At 42.9% G+C, this 19,222-nt stretch overlaps 1 protein-coding gene across 2 annotated transcripts; it reads right to left on the bottom strand.

Moving 5' to 3' along the window:
• Window positions 1-338: 338 nt before the first annotated feature.
• Window positions 339-14,290, bottom strand: LOC145516257 (boLa class II histocompatibility antigen, DQB*0101 beta chain-like). 2 transcript variants are annotated; one of them, XM_081517392.1, is made up of 5 exons: window positions 14,126-14,290; window positions 10,462-10,731; window positions 3,911-4,192; window positions 3,429-3,539; window positions 339-869 (listed from the first exon to the last, which is right to left on the bottom strand). In XM_081517392.1, exons 1-5 carry the CDS (start codon window positions 14,235-14,237, stop codon window positions 856-858), a joined length of 789 nt encoding a protein of 262 aa, XP_081373518.1. In that variant the 5' UTR covers window positions 14,238-14,290; the 3' UTR covers window positions 339-855. The 2 variants fall into 2 exon arrangements, with proteins under 2 accessions (XP_081373518.1, XP_081373517.1); XM_081517391.1 differs by having other exon boundaries at window positions 339-790.
• Window positions 14,291-19,222: the final 4,932 nt, after the last annotated feature.

The raw sequence follows: 19,222 nt of genomic DNA, 5'->3' as shown, positions 1-19,222 counted from the left end.
AAGGTGAGGGTGGGACGTTCTGGGAGAATAGCATTGAAACATGTATATTATCATATGTGAAACAGAACACCATTCCATGTTCGATGCATGTGACAAGGGCTCAGGGCCGGGGCAATGGGATGATCCAGAAGGATGGGATGGGGAGGGAGGTGGGTGGGGGGTCCAGGAAGGGGAACACATGTAAACCCATGGCTGATTCATGTCAATGTATGGCAAAAACTATTACAATATTGTAAAGTAATTGGCCCCCAACTAAAATAAATAAATTTATAAAAAAAAAAAAAAAAAAAGAAGCACAGAGAGATAGAGATGCAGATAAACATTGACAAAGATGCAGATAGAGAAAAACTGATTTTATTTCTCTTCTATCCATGCTTACATGGCATATCATGATGCTTCTAGTATCCTTCAGGGAATAACCTCTCCTTCTAGTTGCCAATTGTCTGGGTCACCTCAAAATGTGTTCCTTCATTCTGCAGTGGTTTCCTACCTCCATGTATTTAAGGAGCTTAAGAGTACAGGTAACTCATAATCATGTTTAATCATGATAAAAAGTTCTATAGCCAGGCAAATGGTTTCAATGTGCTTCTCTCCCACAGTCTGTTCTGGAAAAATGGGAACAGAAAAACTCTTGGGGTCTGAGTAGATGCAGTTGGCAGAGGCTCCAGGGGTCAGTGCAAGCAGCAGCCAGATCCGTGAGGCAGGAGTCACAGGAAGTTACCTGGTGACTGTGTCAGAGTCACTGTAGGACCTGATCTCAGAGGAACAGGATGACAGGCAGCTGAGAATTCTGGGCAAGAATAGGCAGCTATTACAGAAGAGCAAAACCAATCCCCATCAAAGCATCCTCAGGAGTCAGTGCATGAGTCCTGTAGAAGAGAGAGTGATCACACAGCACCCTGAGGGACTGCCCTCCCTCACTTCCTCTCAGACCCCTGCAATATCAGAGAAAGCTGAGGTCCAGGGCATGTCATCAGCACCTCCCCTAACATCCCTGTAAAGCTGAATCTGCTCAAGAGGACACAGCATTCCAGCCTGACACAAATGTGTGGGAAGCTGTGGAGTAGCTGTTATTCTTCTGGGAGATACAAAGATCTCAATATTTTTAGTAAATTCAATGATAAATCACCTGCTTTCCACTGATATAGTAGCTTACATCAGTCACTATAAATGCCCACAGGCAGTAGCCACCAACATGTGGCACAAAGTGGGTGCCTGCTGTTTACAACCAAGATGTGGTTCCAAGTTTCATAGAAAGATGCCACCAAAGTTGTGGTCTGGTTCTGGGGAACAACTTCAGGAGCTTCTAACAGAAACTGGGTAATCTTTTTCCCCTAACTCTTGATCCCATTGAGAGAGTTAATTCTTAGGTAGATTGAGAAGGAGTCTGGGACCCTAAGGAGGAGAAATGGGTCTGGGGCTCTCAAGGAGGAGAAAGGGACAGATGTTTTTTTCCTACATTGCTTTGTCTTAGTCACATAAGTTATTTTCTTTAAGCCCAGAGCTAATGATTACACAACAAAACAATTCCTCTTGCTCAAAGAGTTTGTTTTTCCTTAAATTCTGTACCAATGATTATAAAACAATGTATCTTGCTCAAGGACATGTTTTTCCTTCTTAACAAGAAACTTCTGGCTAATCTTGTTATCTTAAGATACCAACCATCTCATCCTCTGTCATCCCCTTGTCTTCCTGCCTTCAGTCTTTCCCAGCATCAGTGCCGTTTCCAGTGAGTCAGCTCTTCTCATCCATCAGGTGGCCAAAGCATTGGAACTTCAGCATCAGTCCTTCCAATGAGTATTCAGGATTGATTTCATTTAAGATTGACTGGTTTGATCTCCTTGCTATCCAAGGGACTCTCAAGAGTCTTCTCCAGCACCGCAGTTCGAAAGCATCAGTTCTTCAGTTGTGGGAGTGGGTCTGGTAAGACCTTTCTATTGTTAGTTCTGATCTTGTTAATTTAAGATGTATGTTGTGGGAGTGGGCCTGGTAAAAGTATATAAGGCCCTGATAAGACTAGTGAGGGAGGCACTCTCCATCCCCCTTCTGATGTCTGTATCAGAAGCATTCTCTGTTCTTTTTCACTGTAATAAAACTGCCACACAAAAGCTCTTGAGTGATCAAGCCTGGTCCCTGATCCTGAGCTAAGTCTTCTTCAGAGATCACGAGTCTGACATCCTTCACTGTAAGTTATCACCATGACAGGAAATAGGGCATGAATGAGGCCGCTGTGCTCAGTCACACTCACTTCGCACCCCTTCTCTTTTTTATCTGTTCCCATAATCTCCAGTGACACAGAGCAGAAATATAGCACCTGGTGCAGAGGCCCACTACAAAAGGTCTCATAACGCAAACAGCCAGTGCCTCACTCACCCTAAAGGGAAATGGGATACACAACTTAATGGGAAATATATTTCCTCTATATGCATTGGCCACAATGCACTAACTGCTGTTCAGTCCCTCAGTCATGTCCAACTCTTTGTGACCCCATGGACTGTGGCATACCAGGCTTCCCTGTCCTTCACTATTTCCCAGAGTTAGCTCAAACTCATGAATGTCCATCGAATCGGTGATGCCATCCAACCGTCTCATCCTCTGTCATCCCCTTCTCTTCCTGCCTTCAATCTTTCCCAGCAACAGTGTCATTTCCAGTGAGTTGGCTCTTCCCATCTGGTGGCCAAAGTACTGGAGCTTCAGATTCAGCATCAGTCCTTCCAATGAATACTCAGGATTGATTTCATTTAAGATTGACTGGTTTGATCTCCTTGCTGTCCAAGGGACTCTCAAGAGTCTTCACCAGCACCTCAGTTCGAAAGCATCAGCTCTTCAGTGCTCAGCCTTTTTTATGGTTCAGCTGTCACATCTGTACATGACTACTGGAAAAACCATAGCTTTGACTTGACGGATCTTTGTTGGCAAAGTGATGTCTCTGCTTTTTAATATGCTATCTATGTTTGCCATAGCTTTTCTTCCAAGGAGCAAGCATCTTTGGAAGAAATACTTGGCTGCAGTCACTGTCTGCAGTGATTTTAGAGCCCAAGAAAATAAAGAACTACATCTAGAGACAGAGGTCACTAACTGCTCTAAGCTAAAATCCCCCCAAATGAATGAAGCTGTTGCTAGAAGGAAAGGAAGCAAATGCTCGACCCTCTTAATGGAGGAAGCTCTTGGAAAGGAGCCCATGAGACAATGATGAATTATAAGGAAGCCCTAGGATAAATTCAACCTGTCACCTCTGTGGCAGGGTTACCTTTCAACCAGTAAAATCAGACTCCAATGTCTCCCTAGATTGTTCCATTTCCTCCCACCAACAGTCTCACCTTTTTCCTTTCAATGTCAGGAGGAAAGAGCTACATCTAGAGACAGAAGCCTCCCTGAAGAGAAGTCTCAATCACAGCCCATCTTCCCATTTCCCCAGAGTTCCTTACCCTTCTGACTCCTGCAACGGACGATGAGACCCAGCCCAAGGAAGATCAGCCCCAGCACGAAGCCCCCAACACCACTCAGCATCTTGCTCTGTGCAGATTCAGACTGAGCCCCTGGGGAGCAGAACCTGAGTGTTAGTGTTTGTCCCCACAAACCACAGTGTCTCTTTAAGAATCCCGAAGTCCAGTCTGAGATACAGGAGATAGAGGCGCCAGGGGAATCTGGTTATCCATTCTGACCACCCCCAGGGGAGGGACACACCAGTAGGTCCTTGGACACAGTGGGCAGGTGGGAGAAGGGAAAAGTGGATCCTTGCTCCTCAGGGACATTTCTGTAACCCTAGACCTTAAGACTCTGGTCATCAGTCAATCCTGAAGAGCTACCAGGGCTGGGCTCTGGGACCATGATGTATAGAGTGAACACAGGAAGCTCTGTCTTCCCTGTCCCGTAGGGCCCACAGTGAAAGGAAACCAAGTGCCCTTACTCCACTCCACCATGATGGGGTTCTGGAGGCTGGGGTGCTCCACGCGGCAGGTGTAGACATCTCCTCGCTGGGGGATCGTTTCCAGCATCACAAGGATCTGGAAGGTCCAGTCCCCGTTCCTAATAAGAGGGGTGGCCACAACACCAGCTGTCTCCTCCCGGTCATTCCGGAACCACTGAACCTTGATCTGGCCTGGATAGAAATCTGTCACCGAGCAGACCAGCAGGTTGTGGTGGTTTAGAGCCTCTGTCCTGGATGGGGAGATGGTGACTGTAGGTTCCACTGAGGGAGAAACAGACAGGAAAATATACAGTAAGATGTGAGACCACACAGCACATCTCCCCACGGGGAAGAGTCCTTCCTTGATTCTAGAGTGGAAAGATCCCTAGATTCCAAGTCTTGGATTTACTGGCCACTTTATCTGCTTGAATAAACATATTAGTCAGTTTACTTTTCAGAATCTCAAGAGATAATTCTAATCATTCTATGAGAGCTATTCTGTTTATATTAATTGATAAAAATGAAGTACTTTAAAATTATAAATCACTATATTTACACTGTATAGGTACAGTCTGATGTTGTAAAAAAAACAATATTGCATAAGAATCTGGAATGCTAGGTCCATGAATCAAGGTAAATTGGATGTGATGAAGCAGGAGATGCAAGAGTGAACATCAACATCTTAGGAATCAGTGAGCTATTAAAAAAGTAGGCAAGAATGGGTGAATTTAATTCAGATGATCATTATATATCTACTATTGTGGGCAAGAATCCCTTAGAAGAAATAGAGTAGCCCTCATAGTCCACAAAAGAGTCTGAAATGCAGTACTCACGTGTAATCTCAAAAATGATAGAATGATCTTGGTTCATCTCTAAGATAAACCATTCAACATCACAGTAACCCAAGTCTATGCGCCAACCACCAATGCCCAAGAAGCTGAAGTTGACCAGTTCTAGGAAGACTTATAAGACCTTCTAGAACTAACACTCTAAAAAAGATGTCCTATTCATCACAGGGGACTGGAAAGCAAAAGTAGGAAGTCAAGAGATATATGGAGTAACAGACAAGTTTGGCCTTGGAGTACAAAATGAAGCAGGGCAAAGGCTAACAGTTTTGCCAAGAGAACGCACTGGTCATAGCAAACACCATCTTCCAACAATACAAGAGACAACTCTACACATCGACATCACCCGATGGTCAATACTGAAATCAGATTGATTATATTCTTTGCAGCTAAGGATGGAGAAGCTGTGTACAGTCAGCAAAAACAATACCTGGAGCTGAAAGTGGCTCAGATAATTAGGTCCTATTGCAAAATTCAGGCTAAAATTGAAAAAAGTAGGGGAAAACCACTAAGTCATTCAGGTGTGTGCTTAGTTGCTCAGTCATGTCCAACTCTTTGCAACCCCATGTTTGTAGTTTGCCAAGCCCTTCTGCCAAAGGGGATTCTCCAGACAAGAATACTGGAGTGGGTTGCCATGCCCCCCTCCAGGGGATTTTCCTACCCCAGGGATCGAACCCAGGTCTTCTGCAATGCAGGTGGATTCTTTACCATCTGAGCCATCAAAGAAGTCCATTTCAGGTATGACATAAATCAAATCCCTATGATTATACAGCGGAGGTGACAAATAGATTCAAGGGATTAGATCTGGTAGAAACAGTGCCTGAAGAATTACAAACGAAGGTCCATAACACTGTATAGAAGGCAGTAACCAAAATCACCCTGGAGAAAAAGAAATGCAAGAAGGTAAAGTGGTTATCTGAGAAGGCTTCACAAATAACTGAGAAAAGAAGACAAAGTAGGGCAAGGGGGGAAAGGAAAGATATACCCAACTGAATGCAGAGTTCCAAAGAACAGCAAGGAGAGATAAGAAGGTTTTCTTAAGTGAATGATGCAAAGAAATAAAGGTAAACAATGAACTAGGAAAGAACAGAGATCTCCTCAAGAAAAGTGGAGATACTGAGGGAATATTTCATGCAAGGATGGCACAATAAAGGACAGAAACAGTAAGGATCTAACAGAAGCAGAAGAGATTAAGAAGCAGGAAGAATACACAGAAGAACTATACATAAGAGGTCTTAATGACCCGGATAACCATGAAGGTGTGGTCACTCACCTAAAGCCAGACATCCTGAGTGTGAAGTCAAGTGGGCCTTAGGAAGCATTACTGCAAACAAAGCCAGTGAAAGTGATGGAATTCCAGCTGAACTATTTCAAATCCTGAAAGATGATGCCATTAAAGTGCTGCACTCAATATGCCAGTAAATTTGGAAAACTCAGCAGTGGCCACAGGACTGGAAAACATTCCAATCCCAAATAAGGGAAATGCCAAAGAATGATCAGCCTACCATATAATTGTGCTTATTTCACATGCTAGCAAGGTTATGCTCAAAATCCTTCAAGCTAGGCTTTAGTAGTATGTGAACTGAGAACTGCCAGATGTACAAGCTGGATTTAGAAAAGGCAGAGGAATCAGAGATCAAATTACCAACATTCTTTGGGTCATGGAGAAAGCAAGAGAACTCAAAAAAAAAATCTACTTCTGCTTCATTGACTACGCTAAAGCTTTTGACTGTGTGCGTGGATTACAACAAACTGTGGAAAATTCTTTTTTTTTTTTTCATCTTTGATTAGTACATTTATTTTTTTTATTTTTTTTTTAATAAATTTATTTATTTTAGTTGGGGGCTAATTACTTTACAATATTTTAATAGTTTTTGCCATACATTGACATGAATCAGCCATGGGTTTACATGTGTTCCCCTTCCTGGACCCCCCACCCACCTCCCTCCCCATCCCATCCCTCTGGGTCATCCCATTGCCCCGGCCCTGAGCCCTTGTCTCATGCATCGAACATGGAATGGTGTTCTGTTTCACATATGATAATATACATGTTTCAATGCTATTCTCCCAGAACGTCCCACCCTCACCTTCTCCCTCAGAGTCCATAAAATTGTTCTATGCATCTGTGTCTCTTATTCTGTCTCGCATATAGGGTTATCGTTACCATCTTTCAAACTGTGGAAAATTCTTAAAGAGATGGAAAGATGGACAACCTTACCTGTCTCCTGAGAAACCTGTATGCAAGTCAAGAAGCAACAGTTAAAACCAGACATGGAACAACAGAGTATTGCAAAATTGGGAGAGGAGTATGACAAGGCTGTATATCGTTACCCTGCTTATTTAATTCCTATGCAGAGTACATCATGCGAAATGCTGGGCTGGATGGATCACAAGCTGAAATTAAGATTGCTGGGAGAAATATCAACATTTCAGATATGTAGATAATATCAGTCTAACGGCAGAAAGTGAAGAGGAACTAAAGAGCCTTTTAATGAGGGTGAAAGAGGAGAGTTAAAAAGCTGACTTTAAGCTCAACATTCAGAAAACTAAGATAAAGGCATCTGGTCTCATCACTTCATGGCAAATAGAAGGAGGAAAAGTGGCAAGAGTGGCAGACTTTATTTTCCTGGGCTCCAAAATCACTGTGGATGGTGACTGCAGCCATGAAATTAAAAGACTCGTACTCCTTGGAGGGAAAGCTACAACAAACCTAGACAGAGTATTAAAAAGCAGAGACTTCACTTTGCCAACAATAATCCATATAGACAAAACTGTGGTTTTTCCAGTAGTCATGTAAGAATGTGAGGGTTGGACCATAAAGAAGGCTGAGAGCTAAAGAATTAAAGTTTTCGAGCTGTGGTGTTAGAAAAGACTCTTGAGAGTCCCTTCGACTGCAAGGAGATCAAGCCAATCAATCCTAAAGGAAATTAGCCCTGAATATTCATTGGAAGAACTGATGCTGAAGCGGAAGTTCTAGTACTTTGGCCACCTAATGGGAAGAGCCAACTCATTGGAAAAGATCCTGATGCTGGGAAAGATTGAAGGCAAGAGGAAAAGGGGGCAGCAGAGGATGAGATGGTTAGATAGCATAACCAATTCAGTGGACATGAATTTAAGTAAACTCTGAGAGACAGTGAAGGACAGGGAAGCTTGGTCTGCTGCTGTCCATGGAGCTGCAAGGAGTCAGATATGACTTAGCCACCGAACAACAACAGTACCTTATACAAGGGGTTTCCCTGGCAATTCAGTGGTAAAGAATCTGCCTGCCAATGCAGGAGACACTAGTTCAATCCCTGGTTTGGGAAGACCCCTTGGAGAAGGAAATGGCAACCCACTCCAGTATTCTTGCCTGGGAAATCCCATGAACAGAGGAGCCTGGTGGGCTACAGTCCATGGGGTCACAAAAGAGTCAGACAGGACTTAACGACTAAAAGAATAACAAATTTCCATACAGGCCACTATTCGCAAAAATTTTTTAATAAAAATATTAAACCTGGACTTGTCCTCTCCCTACCAACCAGGTATCGATGGGGACCATCAGGATCAGCTCTGGTGACTCATGCTAGGACAGTGACACTGTTTCCAACTAGTCCCAGTTCTCCCCAAGAGAAAATCCAGCTGTTTTGATTCCCACCTGCTGGCTATGAGATGGTCAACACTAGTTATGTCCCCATGAATAGTAACATGGACTGAGAATTAAGAATGTATAGGCATATCTATGTCCAATAAAAACAGAACAGTGACCATCCTTCCTACAAAGCAAAGCTTCTCAAACAGGCTATATCTATAATCCTCTGTATACAGAATTATTACAGCCTTTTAATACAGAATTTGCTAGCAAGAGCACTCCTTACAGGTTGCTAGTCACAAAGCATCTCTCTCAGCTTTTAGCCTAACTTTAGCTCAGAAGCCATAATACAGAGAACTCCCCACAAAATTTTATATTATTAAATGCATAAATTTCTAACTCCACATTATACTTGTACCTATATTTTATTTATTCATTGATTCAGCAAATGAAAATTTGACAAGCACTAGGGATCCAAAGATAAACAATAGACTGTGGCCTTGCATTTACAGCACTTGCAATCTAGTAACAGAGACCAAAAAAAAAAAGGAAATGCTATTTCAAAGTTTGCAATTTTTGAAGGAAAATAAAGTGAAAGAGGAGAGTGAAAAAGTTGGCTTAAAGCTCAACATTCAGAAAACTAACATCATGGCATCCAGTCCCATCACTTCATGGCAAATAGATGGGGAAACAGTGGAAACAGGGGCTGACTTTATTTTTCTGGGCTCCAAAATCACTGCAGATGGTGACTGCAGCCATGAAATTAAAAGACGCTTACTTCTTGGAAGGAAAGTTATGACCAACCTAGACAGCATATTAAAAAGCAGAGACATTACTTCGCCAACAAAGGTCCGTATAGTCAAGGCTACGGTTTTTCCAGTGGTCATGTATGGATATGAGAGTTGGACTACAAAGAAAGCTGAGCACCAAGGAATTGATGCTTTTGAACTGTGGTGTTGGAGAAGACTCTTGAGAGTCCCTTGGACAGCAAGGAGATCCAACCAGTCCATCCTAAAGAAAATCAGTCCTGAATATTCACTGGAAGGACTGATGTTGAACGTGGAAACTCCAATACTTTGGCCACCCGGATTGAAGAACTGACTCATTGGAAAAGACCCTGATGCTAGGAAAGATCGAAGGCAGAAGGAGAAGGGGATGACAGAGAGTGAGATGGTTGGATGGCATCACTGACTCAATGGACATGAGTTTGAATAAACTCCGGGAGTTGGTGATGGACAGGGAGGCCTGGTGGGCTGTAGTCCATGGGGTTGCAAAGAGTCAGACACAACTGAGTGACTGAACTGAACTGAACTGAGGCTGAAAGAAACCTGAAATAATTTTTAATCAAAAATTAAATGACATCAACTGATTTACTCCCAAACTTCAGCTCTATTATGCCATTTGTTGAGCTTTTCTAAGAAATTAAAACTCTCCCTTACAACTTCATTCAAGTATTTTTAATTTTACCAAGCACTTTTTCCCTCAGACTTTGCATTCACAAAATCTAAATTGTTAAGATCCAAATCACTGAGTTTACTTTAAAGCGTTAAGCAAAATAGTAAAGAGTAACTAATAATGTCAGTTTATGAGGCCCTACCTTTCTGTTTTCTCCTAAGCTTAAGTGGATGGGCAACCAAGTACATTTATTTATTGATTTAACAAAGGTTTATGGAGCTCATACTACCTGCCCAGGTGTCAGGTACCAGGCACACTGTGATAATAAAGACAACCCCTTGGTTGAAAGAGATTCTGGATAAGTGATATAGTGATATCCATTTAAGAAAGCAGGGTTGAGACAAATAACAATTTGAAACCAAAAAGTGAAAATATATTCTTTCATGCTGTAATTTATCATCACGTATGCAGGGTGCCCTGAGTACAGCCATGCAGCAGCCCTAACCAGGCGGAGCTGTCAAACTTCAGAAAGTAAATACGCTGAAGGCACGAGGCGGGGCGGATGGTGCGTAGTTGAAACAACAGCCTAGGACCGGGCCACCAGAGTGGGACCACTGTGCGGGACGCCCTGCCTGGCTGTCCCCTCCGTAAACCTGGGGATCCCACCCTGGTGGACCCTCACCCCCTCCCCGCTCGGAATCTGGGGTGGAGGGCCGATCCATCAGAGGGCAGCAGGCACTCACCTTGGTGCTGCAAGGATGTGATGACCTCCAGCTGGTAGTTGTGTCTGCACACCGTGTCCAGCTCCGCCCGCGTCTGCTCCAGGATATCTTTCTGGCTGTTCCAGTACTCAGCCAAAGACCGCCCTAGTTGGGTCACAGCCCGGTACTCTCCCACGTCGCTGTCGTAGTACGCAGTCTCCTCCTGGTTGTAGATGTATCTGGTCACGTACCGCACCCGCTCCATGCCATTAGTGAAGTAACACTGGCCCATAAAGTGGACCACGGTATCCTCTGTGGGGAGACAGCCGCTCAGTCAGGCCTCAGCCCTACAGTCCCACATGGCGGCCGCCAGGCAAACGGGGCAGGAAGCTGTCTGCTTCCACAGTTGGCCAGGGTGCTAAGTCCTGTCCAACTCTTTGTAACCCCATGGACTGTAGCCTGCCAGGCTCCTCTTTCCATGGGGATTCTCCAGTCAAGAATTTGGAGTGGGTTGCCATTCCCCTCTCCAGGGGATATTCCTGACCCAGGGATGGAACCCACGTTTCCTGCGTCTCCTGCATTGGCAGGTGGATTCTTTACCACTGAGCCACCTGGGAAGATCGCCAGTTGGGTAACAAAAACCTGAAACCCGCCACTTAATCTCAGGTTCCTAGCCCAACCCGGCCCTGTACCCCCTGCTCCAGCCCATGACCCTCCAGATAGCTATTCCCCAGGCCTCTCATCTCCCTCTGAGGGCTTCCAGGACGTTCTTCCAGTAAGGAGATCTGTCACTGAGGTGGCCCTGTGATCCCTGCTGAGACTAAGAACCAAGTAGGGAGGGAAGTCTGATTCGTTTTACATGCATGTCTGTACTTAGAGGTTCTCATCAGAAATCTCATCACCGCCCCCCCACACCCCATCCCCAAAATCCTGGGAACTTCAGAGAAAAACAAGTATCCACATAAGCACAAGAGTTCAAGGGAACAAGGAAAGAGTGGAGAATGAAGCTTGTCCTCATCCTAACAGGCATGTTCTCTTGGTCCCTGGTAAGATGCCTTTCTTCCCATGCCTGGGTTTACTGACTTTCTGCCACCCTTGCACCACCTTGGTGTTAGAAAACCAGCACCATCCCAGTCCTAAAAAGGACAGTTTATTCATGGAAAGATTCAGTTCAGTTCAGTGGCTCAGTCATGTCTGACTCTTTGCAACCCCATGAATCACAGCACGCCAGGCCTCCCTGTCCATCACCAAATCCAGGAGTTTACCCGAACTCATGTCCATCGAGACGGTGATGCCATCCAGCCATCTCATCCTCTGTCATCCCCTTCTCCTCCTGCCCACAATCCTTCCCAGCATCAGGGTCTTTTCCAATGAGTCAACTCTTTGCATGAGGTGGCCAAAGTAATGGAGTTTCAGCTTCAGCATTACTCCTTCCAATGAATACCCAGGACTGATCTCCTTTAGGATGGACTGGTTGGGTATCCTTGCAGTCCCAGGGACTCTCAGGAGTCTTCTCCAATACCACAGTTCAAAAGCATCAATTCTTTGGCGCTCAGCTTTCTTTACAGTCCAACTCTCACATCCATTCATGACTACTGGAAAAATCATAGGCTTGACTAGTCAGACCTTTGTTGGCAAAGTAATGTCTCTGCTTTTTAACATGCTGTCTAGATTGGTCAGAACTTTCCTTCCAAGAAGTGAGTGTCTTTTAATTTCATGGCTGCAGTCACCATCTGCAGCGATTTTGGAGACCCCAAAAATAAAGTCAGCCACTGTTTCCACTGTTTCCCCATCTATTTGCCATGAAGTGATGGGACCAGATACCATGATGTTAGTTTTCTGAATGTTGAGCTTTAAGCCAACTTTTTCACTCTCCTCTTTCACTTTCATCAAGAGGCTTTTTAGTTCCTCTTCACTTTCTGCCATAAGGATGGTGTCATCTGCACATCTGAGATTATTGATATTTCTTCCAGCAATCTTGATTTCAGCTTGTGCTTCTTCCAGTCCAGCGTTTCTCATGATGTACTCTGCTGCTGCTGCTGCTGCTAAGCACTTCAGTCGTGTCCAACTCTGTGCGACCCCATAGACGGCAGCCCACAAGGCTCCCCTGTCCCTGGGATTCTCCAGGCAAGAACACTGGAGTGGGTTACCATTTCCTTCTCCAATGCATGAAAGTGAAAAGTGAAAGTGAAGTCACTCAGTCCTGTCCAACTCTTAGCGACCCCATGGACTGCAGCCTACCAGGCTCCTCCATCCATGGGATTTTCCACGCAAGAGTACTGGAGTGGGTTGCCATTGCCTTCTCCAATGTACTCTGCATATAAGTTAAATAAGAAGGGTGACAATATACAGCCTTGACATACTCCTTTTCCTATTTGGAACCAGTCTGTTGTTCCATGTCCAGTTCTAACTGTTGCTTCCTGACCTGCACACAGGTTTCTCAAGAGACAGGTCAAGTGGTCTGATATTCCCATCTCTTTAAGAATTTTCTACAGTTTATTGTGATCCACACAGTCAAAGACTTTGGCATAGTCAATAAAGCAGAAATAGATGTTTTTCTGGAACTCTCTTGCTTTTTCAATGATCCAGTGGATATTGGCAATTTGATCTCTGGTTCCTTTGCCTTTTCTAAAACCAGCTTGAACATCTGGAAGTTCATGGTTCACGTATTGCTGAAGCCTGGCTTGGAAAATTTTGAGCATTACTTTACTAGCGTGAGAGATGAATGCAATTGTGCGGTAGTTTGAGCATTGTTTGGCATTGCCTTTCTTTGGGATTGGAATGAAAAATTGGAATCTAATTTGAAAGTCTGTAATGGAAAGATTACAGACTTTCAAATTAGATTCCAATTAAACTGGAACAATTACCAGCTTAACAGAGTATCTGTATCTTAAGTATAATCGTGTAAAAAGAAAGTCATTATACCTAAACATATGGCTTTTAGGAAGATTGAGAGAGAATTTATATAAAGATACTAATCTTGTGTCTGAAATGAATGTGCTCTCTCTCTCTCTCTCTCTCTCTCTCTATATATATATATATATATATATATGTATGTATGTATGTATGTATGTATATGAAGGAATATATCCCTTCTTATGTTCTCCTTTCTCCTAAATCCAGTCCATCCTCAACTCAAGTCTCTGAGTCCCACTTAAGTCATTATTTGACCATAAATCTTGAGGTTAAGACTCTGTGGTTACCCAGGCAGCTCCACTCAAATACCAAGGTTTTACTTCCATGAACCTTTGACTCAGAGTCAGGCATGTAAAGTTATTTTCCTCAAATTCTGAGATACAGATACCACTGCTGCCCTACACATCCCCAACCCAGGGTCCCATAGTATTTAGTCCAGACAAAATCTTGGGGAATCTTGAAACGATAGAAATCCTGCTGTCATCTTTGGAGAAATTCACATCTTTAAAAAATACCCATTCTCACTTTGTCCCAGCACATGCAGTAGATACACACTATGTCTCCTCCTCCCTGTTATAACATTCCCAGGCTTAAACTTGTGGGAGAAGAATTGTCCTCACCTTGTCATTAGAAGGTAGAAATGAGAATGCAACATAGCTCTTATTCCCAAAGGGAAAGGGAAGAAGTGTGTGATAAAAGACAGTATCCTGAGATCACACCCCAGCCCAAGGGTCCCTCAGAGCCTGCTCCCCAGAGTGGTAGCTCCAGGGAGCAGCTGCCCTGCACTTACGTGGAGAGTCTCTGCCCTCAGCCCCTGGGGTGCTCAGCACCGCCAGTATCACCATCACAGCTGCTGTCCAAAGGCCTCTGGGGATCTGCAGAGCCACCACCATCCCAGACATTATAGAGAACGAAGGAACACGTAATGGTAGTCAACACAGCTCGAACCTGGTGGATCTGGTGAGCCCATTTCACAGAATAAAAGCCAATGAGAGCTCCCACGTATGGCAGGATTGGAGAGTCCCTAGGAAAGAAACCAATCAGCTGACAGGAACCAATCAGCTAAAGTACCTCATCTGTTTCTGGGCAGATATTTTTTTTTGAAGGTTCTTAATCTAATGCCTGGCACTATGTCCTCATCAAATTACACTGGATTGGGGTGAATATTTCCTCTCAGTTATAAAAGATCTGAAGATTGAATGCCTTAGGTATTTAAAGAACAAAAAGAAAAGAATTTATTCGAGAGTAGACATCTCTATGATATTTATTTAAAATCTATTATTCTTGAAATTAGGGTAGGGGAAACTAAATGGGGATTATATTTCAAGGAGATAAAATTATTGTCACAGAGCTGTTCACTTTTATTATCTTAGACACTCTGAGGATCCTTACATTGTGGTGGAGAGAGCAGAATTCTTGAGGGAAATGGTTTTAGCATTGATGCACTTTATGAGAGTCAACAAAATACAGAACCTGTTTGCCTCAGACTTCTCTTTATAAAATGTGAATCATATTTCATGCATTTTATATCTAGACCTTCATATATACAAATTCAATAGTAATAGGAACTTGTTTAATATTGCAAAATGTTCTTCAGCTGCCATGTGTAACAGTTGCCAATAACAGGATAATATGTAAAACAAGAAAACAAGGACCCCCCCAAAAAAAATTGACAACCAGAACTAACCTGGCAGTCCAGTGATTAAGATTCTGCCCTTCTGCTGCAGAAAATGTGGATTCAGTCACTGATTGGGAAACTAGAATCCTGCATGCCACCAGGCATGAACAAAAAAAATTTTTTTAATATTTTTTAAATGGCAAACAGCCCTGCTGGCAAGTGATTTTTCATTACACAAGAATCGATGGCATTTATGCTCTTTGAATGAAAATATTTGGACAGTTTTGATTTTTCTCTTAAAATCCCTTCAGTTGCTCAAATCCCCCCTAAACCATGTAATGTTAGCAAAGGCACAATCCACAAGCATTAATAGCATTCAGAGGTAGTCACCTTCAGTTTTGAGAACAGAGAGCAAAAGGTGTGGAGAAGCACCTCCTGAGGCTTGGATAGTGTTAATGATGGAACAGATGCTTAGAGTGCTGTGCCAGCCCTAAGCATCAAATCCCCAATGGCAGAACTATCAAGGTGTTTTATCAAATAAATGTATTATTTATCAGGCTCCTCTTGCCCATGACTAGGGGCAGTATCAGATGTTTACAGAACAATTAGACTGTGCCTGGAAAACATTGATAAATAAGACAGTAAGAATCTCTCCTTCTAATCTCACTCTTTCCCAAATTTTAGGTTCCTCTTTCAAAACAGAGAACAGGATCTAAAAGCAGAACCTCAAGAGTTTACTGGGTAAAACAAAATAAGGAAGAGACAATAGCAAGAGGTTTCTCTTAGTGGCACATGAAGGCAATGAGTTATTTCAATATTCTTAATTAGGTGCGTAGTCCCAGAGCACCTGCGACTGGGAATCTGTCACTGCAGTGGTGAACTCAGGACCAGGGTAGCTCTAGATCTAGGATGGTTTCCAGGGTGGATGAAAACATAAAGGAAAAACAGCAAACTCAAACCAGTAATTAGGTTGAAGGGAAAACAAAGAAAGTCAGAGGGGGATTTTGAAGGTGCTCAGTTCCCTCAGACTACATCTCAGGGTCCCTGGGATTAAACAGGGGCTTCTGGACCTTCCCCTCCCTCCTGTCCTAAGGGGGAAATTCCCTCTGCTCTGTTCTGGGGCTGTGCAGTGGAGGCTGTGTTAGACCAGGGGATTGTCTGCTCTCATGGGCCTCTTTACACAGACTTTTCTACTAGCAACAATAGTGTCAGCTTAAAATCCTTTTTCTGATTGGCTAAAACCTCATCTGCAAGGCTGTGGTTTGGACTTCTGCCTGCTGCTTCCCCCAATCCAGGCAGCATTCTCTACATGTTCTAGGTTCCTTGCACTGTCCTTATCTCTGCTGAGTTACTCAGGGCAGTCACTGCTGCCTGGCCTGAGAAGAGAGAACACAGACAAGTATTCTGATTCCAGATATTTACATGAATCACCCTGTGGAGGCAAGAAGCTTAGCATGAGTGCAGTGTGTACTCCATGTGGATAGATGTTGGAATCAAGAAACAGTCATTGATAAGGGTCAGGGTCACTCTAGGAAGACTGTGTGGTTCATCCTCTGTTCCCTCGGAGTGGGAGACAAAAGCTATGTGCTACTTCCTGTGGAAATTTAGGGAGAAATCATCTTCCCTGGTCAGTATGCCTTGGAATCTGTACTTGGTTAGTGAGGTTATCTGTGAAAATAATAATCATTTTGTCACCATAAGAGACATCCAGGACCCTATTCTGCATTCAATTCAGGAAACAAAATATTAATACATTGCATATTTTGAAAGGTTTCATGACCTCCTTAATACCAGTAGCAGTATAATTAGAAATAATTTCCCCTTTAATAAGAATTTATCAAGCCATTATTCCTAAGATTTTTCAAATCTTTGTAAACCTGTTCATATATGTTCCCTATATGATCACTTAAGTAACCAGTTATTTGAATTTTTCATGATATATATAAAGAAATCCTTTCTCTTTGCACAAAGTTATCTCTTTAAAATCACATTTTGCAGACTCTGAAGAGTTAAATTAGTAACAGATTGACCATGTATAAGCCATTTTAGTTCTGAAAGACTTAGTTTTGCTTCATCTGCAGAAAAAAGTACACACATCACAGGACCACTTCATGAACACAGGTAAGATTTGTAAAAGTCAACTGCAATCTATGATGAGTTACATACACATTAGTTTTTAATATAATAGTAGTAGTTTCATTTTTCTTGCCTTTTCATTGTATTCATGGGGTTCTCAAGGCAAGATAATACCACTTTAATGGCAGAAAGTGGAGAAGAACTAAAGAGTTTCTTGATGAAGGTGAAAGAGGAGAGTGAAAACGCTGGCTTAAAATTCAGCACTCAAAAAACAAAGATCATGGCATCAAGACCCATCACTTCATGGCAAATAGATGGGGAAAAAGTGGAAACAGTGACAGATTTCATTTTCTTGGGCTCCAAAATCACTGTGGATGGTGGCTGCAGCCATGAAATTAAAAGACACTTGCTCCTTGGAAGAAAAGCTATGACCAACCTATACAGCATATTTAAAGGCAGAGATATCATTTTACCAGCAAAGGTCCATATAGTCAAAGCTATGGTTTTTCCAGTAGTCATGTACAAATGTGAGAGTTGACCATAAAGAGAGCTGAGTGCCAAAGAATTGATGCCTTCAAATTGTGGTGCTGGAGAAGACTCTTGAGAGTTCCTTGGACAGCAAGAAGATCAAACCAGTCAATCCTTAAGGTGATCAACCCTGAATATTCATTGGAAGGACTGATGCTAAAGCTTAAGTTCCAATATTTTGGCCACCTGATGCAAAGAGCTGACTCATTGGAAAAGATCCTGATGCTGGCAAAGATTGAAGGCAGAAGGAGAAGGGGACGACAGAGGATGAGATGGTTGGATGGCATCACTGACTCAATGAACATGAGTTTGAGCAAACTCTGATAGACAGTGAAGGAAAGGGAAGCCTTGTGTGCAGCAGTCCATGGGGTCGCAAAGAGTCAGACGTGACTTAGCGACTGAACAAAAACACTAACATCTTTCCTGACATCGTTAATGAAGAAAGTTCATCTTGCCATTTCCCATTTCTGTTCAGATGATGAAATCATCATGGTTTCCAATCCCCAACTCTTACCTATTATGGAGAGACAGAGAGGAGGAAGCACGTTAGGAGTATTTGATCATGAATCCACTGCATTCTCCCTCTCTGAATCACCTGACTGCCCTTGCACAGAATTTTCATTTTAATCATAATTTCAATTCTCAGAAATTTCAGGTCCTCTTCTTTGTGGACTCACAAATGTGGAAATCTGAGTGCAAACAGAGTTTAATACAAATTGATGAAAGTAGAGAAAGTGAATGCAGCTTTGTGGGCTTCAGATATGTTTTAGCAGAGAGTTCAGGATCATATTCCACATATCTTGATTTGATTTAGAGGAAGAGGGGCTGGCCACTCTGCCAAATGTCTAAAAGCCCTGCTCTGTGGCACATGCTTGCATTCCTCACCCTCACTATCAGGGGTCCTCCATGTTGGAGCTCTGACATACCTATGAGATTTGCTTTGCACTAATTTTGTCTCCATTCTCCCGCAGGCCCTGGATGATGGCTACTGTCAGTTACCAATATTTTTATGCACCTCCAAAATTAAAGTCCTGAGTTCCAAAGATGAAAATACACAGATCATGCCTTCTAGGATTCCACACATTGAAGGGAAGAAACATGGCAAAAAAGAAAAGAGACAAAAGTTTGCAACAGCCACTAAGGAGGATGTCAAATACTACTGACTAAAGACAAGACTGCAGTGTTCAAGGTTTAGGGGACATTTAAAACTATAAACTGATAATGATATGCATTGGTTCAGTTATTTTCTCTTCCCTTGGAAATGGTTGGCAACACAGACCTAGGAGGTGATGATTATTTGTGAATTAATTCACAAATAATAATTTTTCAAGATGATGAGAATGGGGAGTTAATAGTGTAGAGGTCATGACATGGCTGAAAGAAAGACTTTTTGGATGCAGCTCTCAGGGGAAGTGTTGGCTCAGAAGATAGGCTATGATCATCTCAGGCAAAGACACACACCTGAGTGCAGACACAGAAGTTTGGCAAGACTGGGACTGGGGAGACAGGGACCATTCACAACCTGTGGTTTGGTATGATTAGAGGATAGGATTCAACTACTCTATGCTCTGTGAGATATGATCATGGCACTATTGGAAGTTGCCTGGATTTTTATCAACTTAATAAGAAAAACAAAAGGAACTTAAGCAGCAGAATGCCATGACA

Source organism: Giraffa tippelskirchi, chromosome 8 (assembly GCF_054371585.1).
Source record: "Giraffa tippelskirchi isolate mGirTip1 chromosome 8, T2T-mGirTip1v1.2.pri, whole genome shotgun sequence".
Lineage (NCBI taxonomy): Eukaryota > Metazoa > Chordata > Mammalia > Artiodactyla > Giraffidae > Giraffa > Giraffa tippelskirchi.
Note: the sequence above shows the minus strand (reverse complement) of the source record. Positions and strands in the feature narration are given on the sequence as shown.

What these genes read in the sequence shown, in the direction of transcription:
- LOC145516257 (XM_081517391.1), bottom strand. Translation starts at nt 14,237, where the DNA reads ATGTCTGGGATGGTGGTGGCTCTGCAGATCCCCAGAGGCCTTTGGACA. An exon ending in TGAGGGCAGAGACTCTCCAC is followed by an intron (nt 10,732 to 14,125) that starts GTAAGTGCAGGG and finishes GTCTCCCCACAG; the next exon opens with AGGATACCGTGGTCCACTTT. An exon ending in CCGTTGCAGGAGTCAGAAGG is followed by an intron (nt 791 to 3,428) that starts GTAAGGAACTCT and finishes ATTCTTGCCCAG; the next exon opens with AATTCTCAGCTGCCTGTCAT.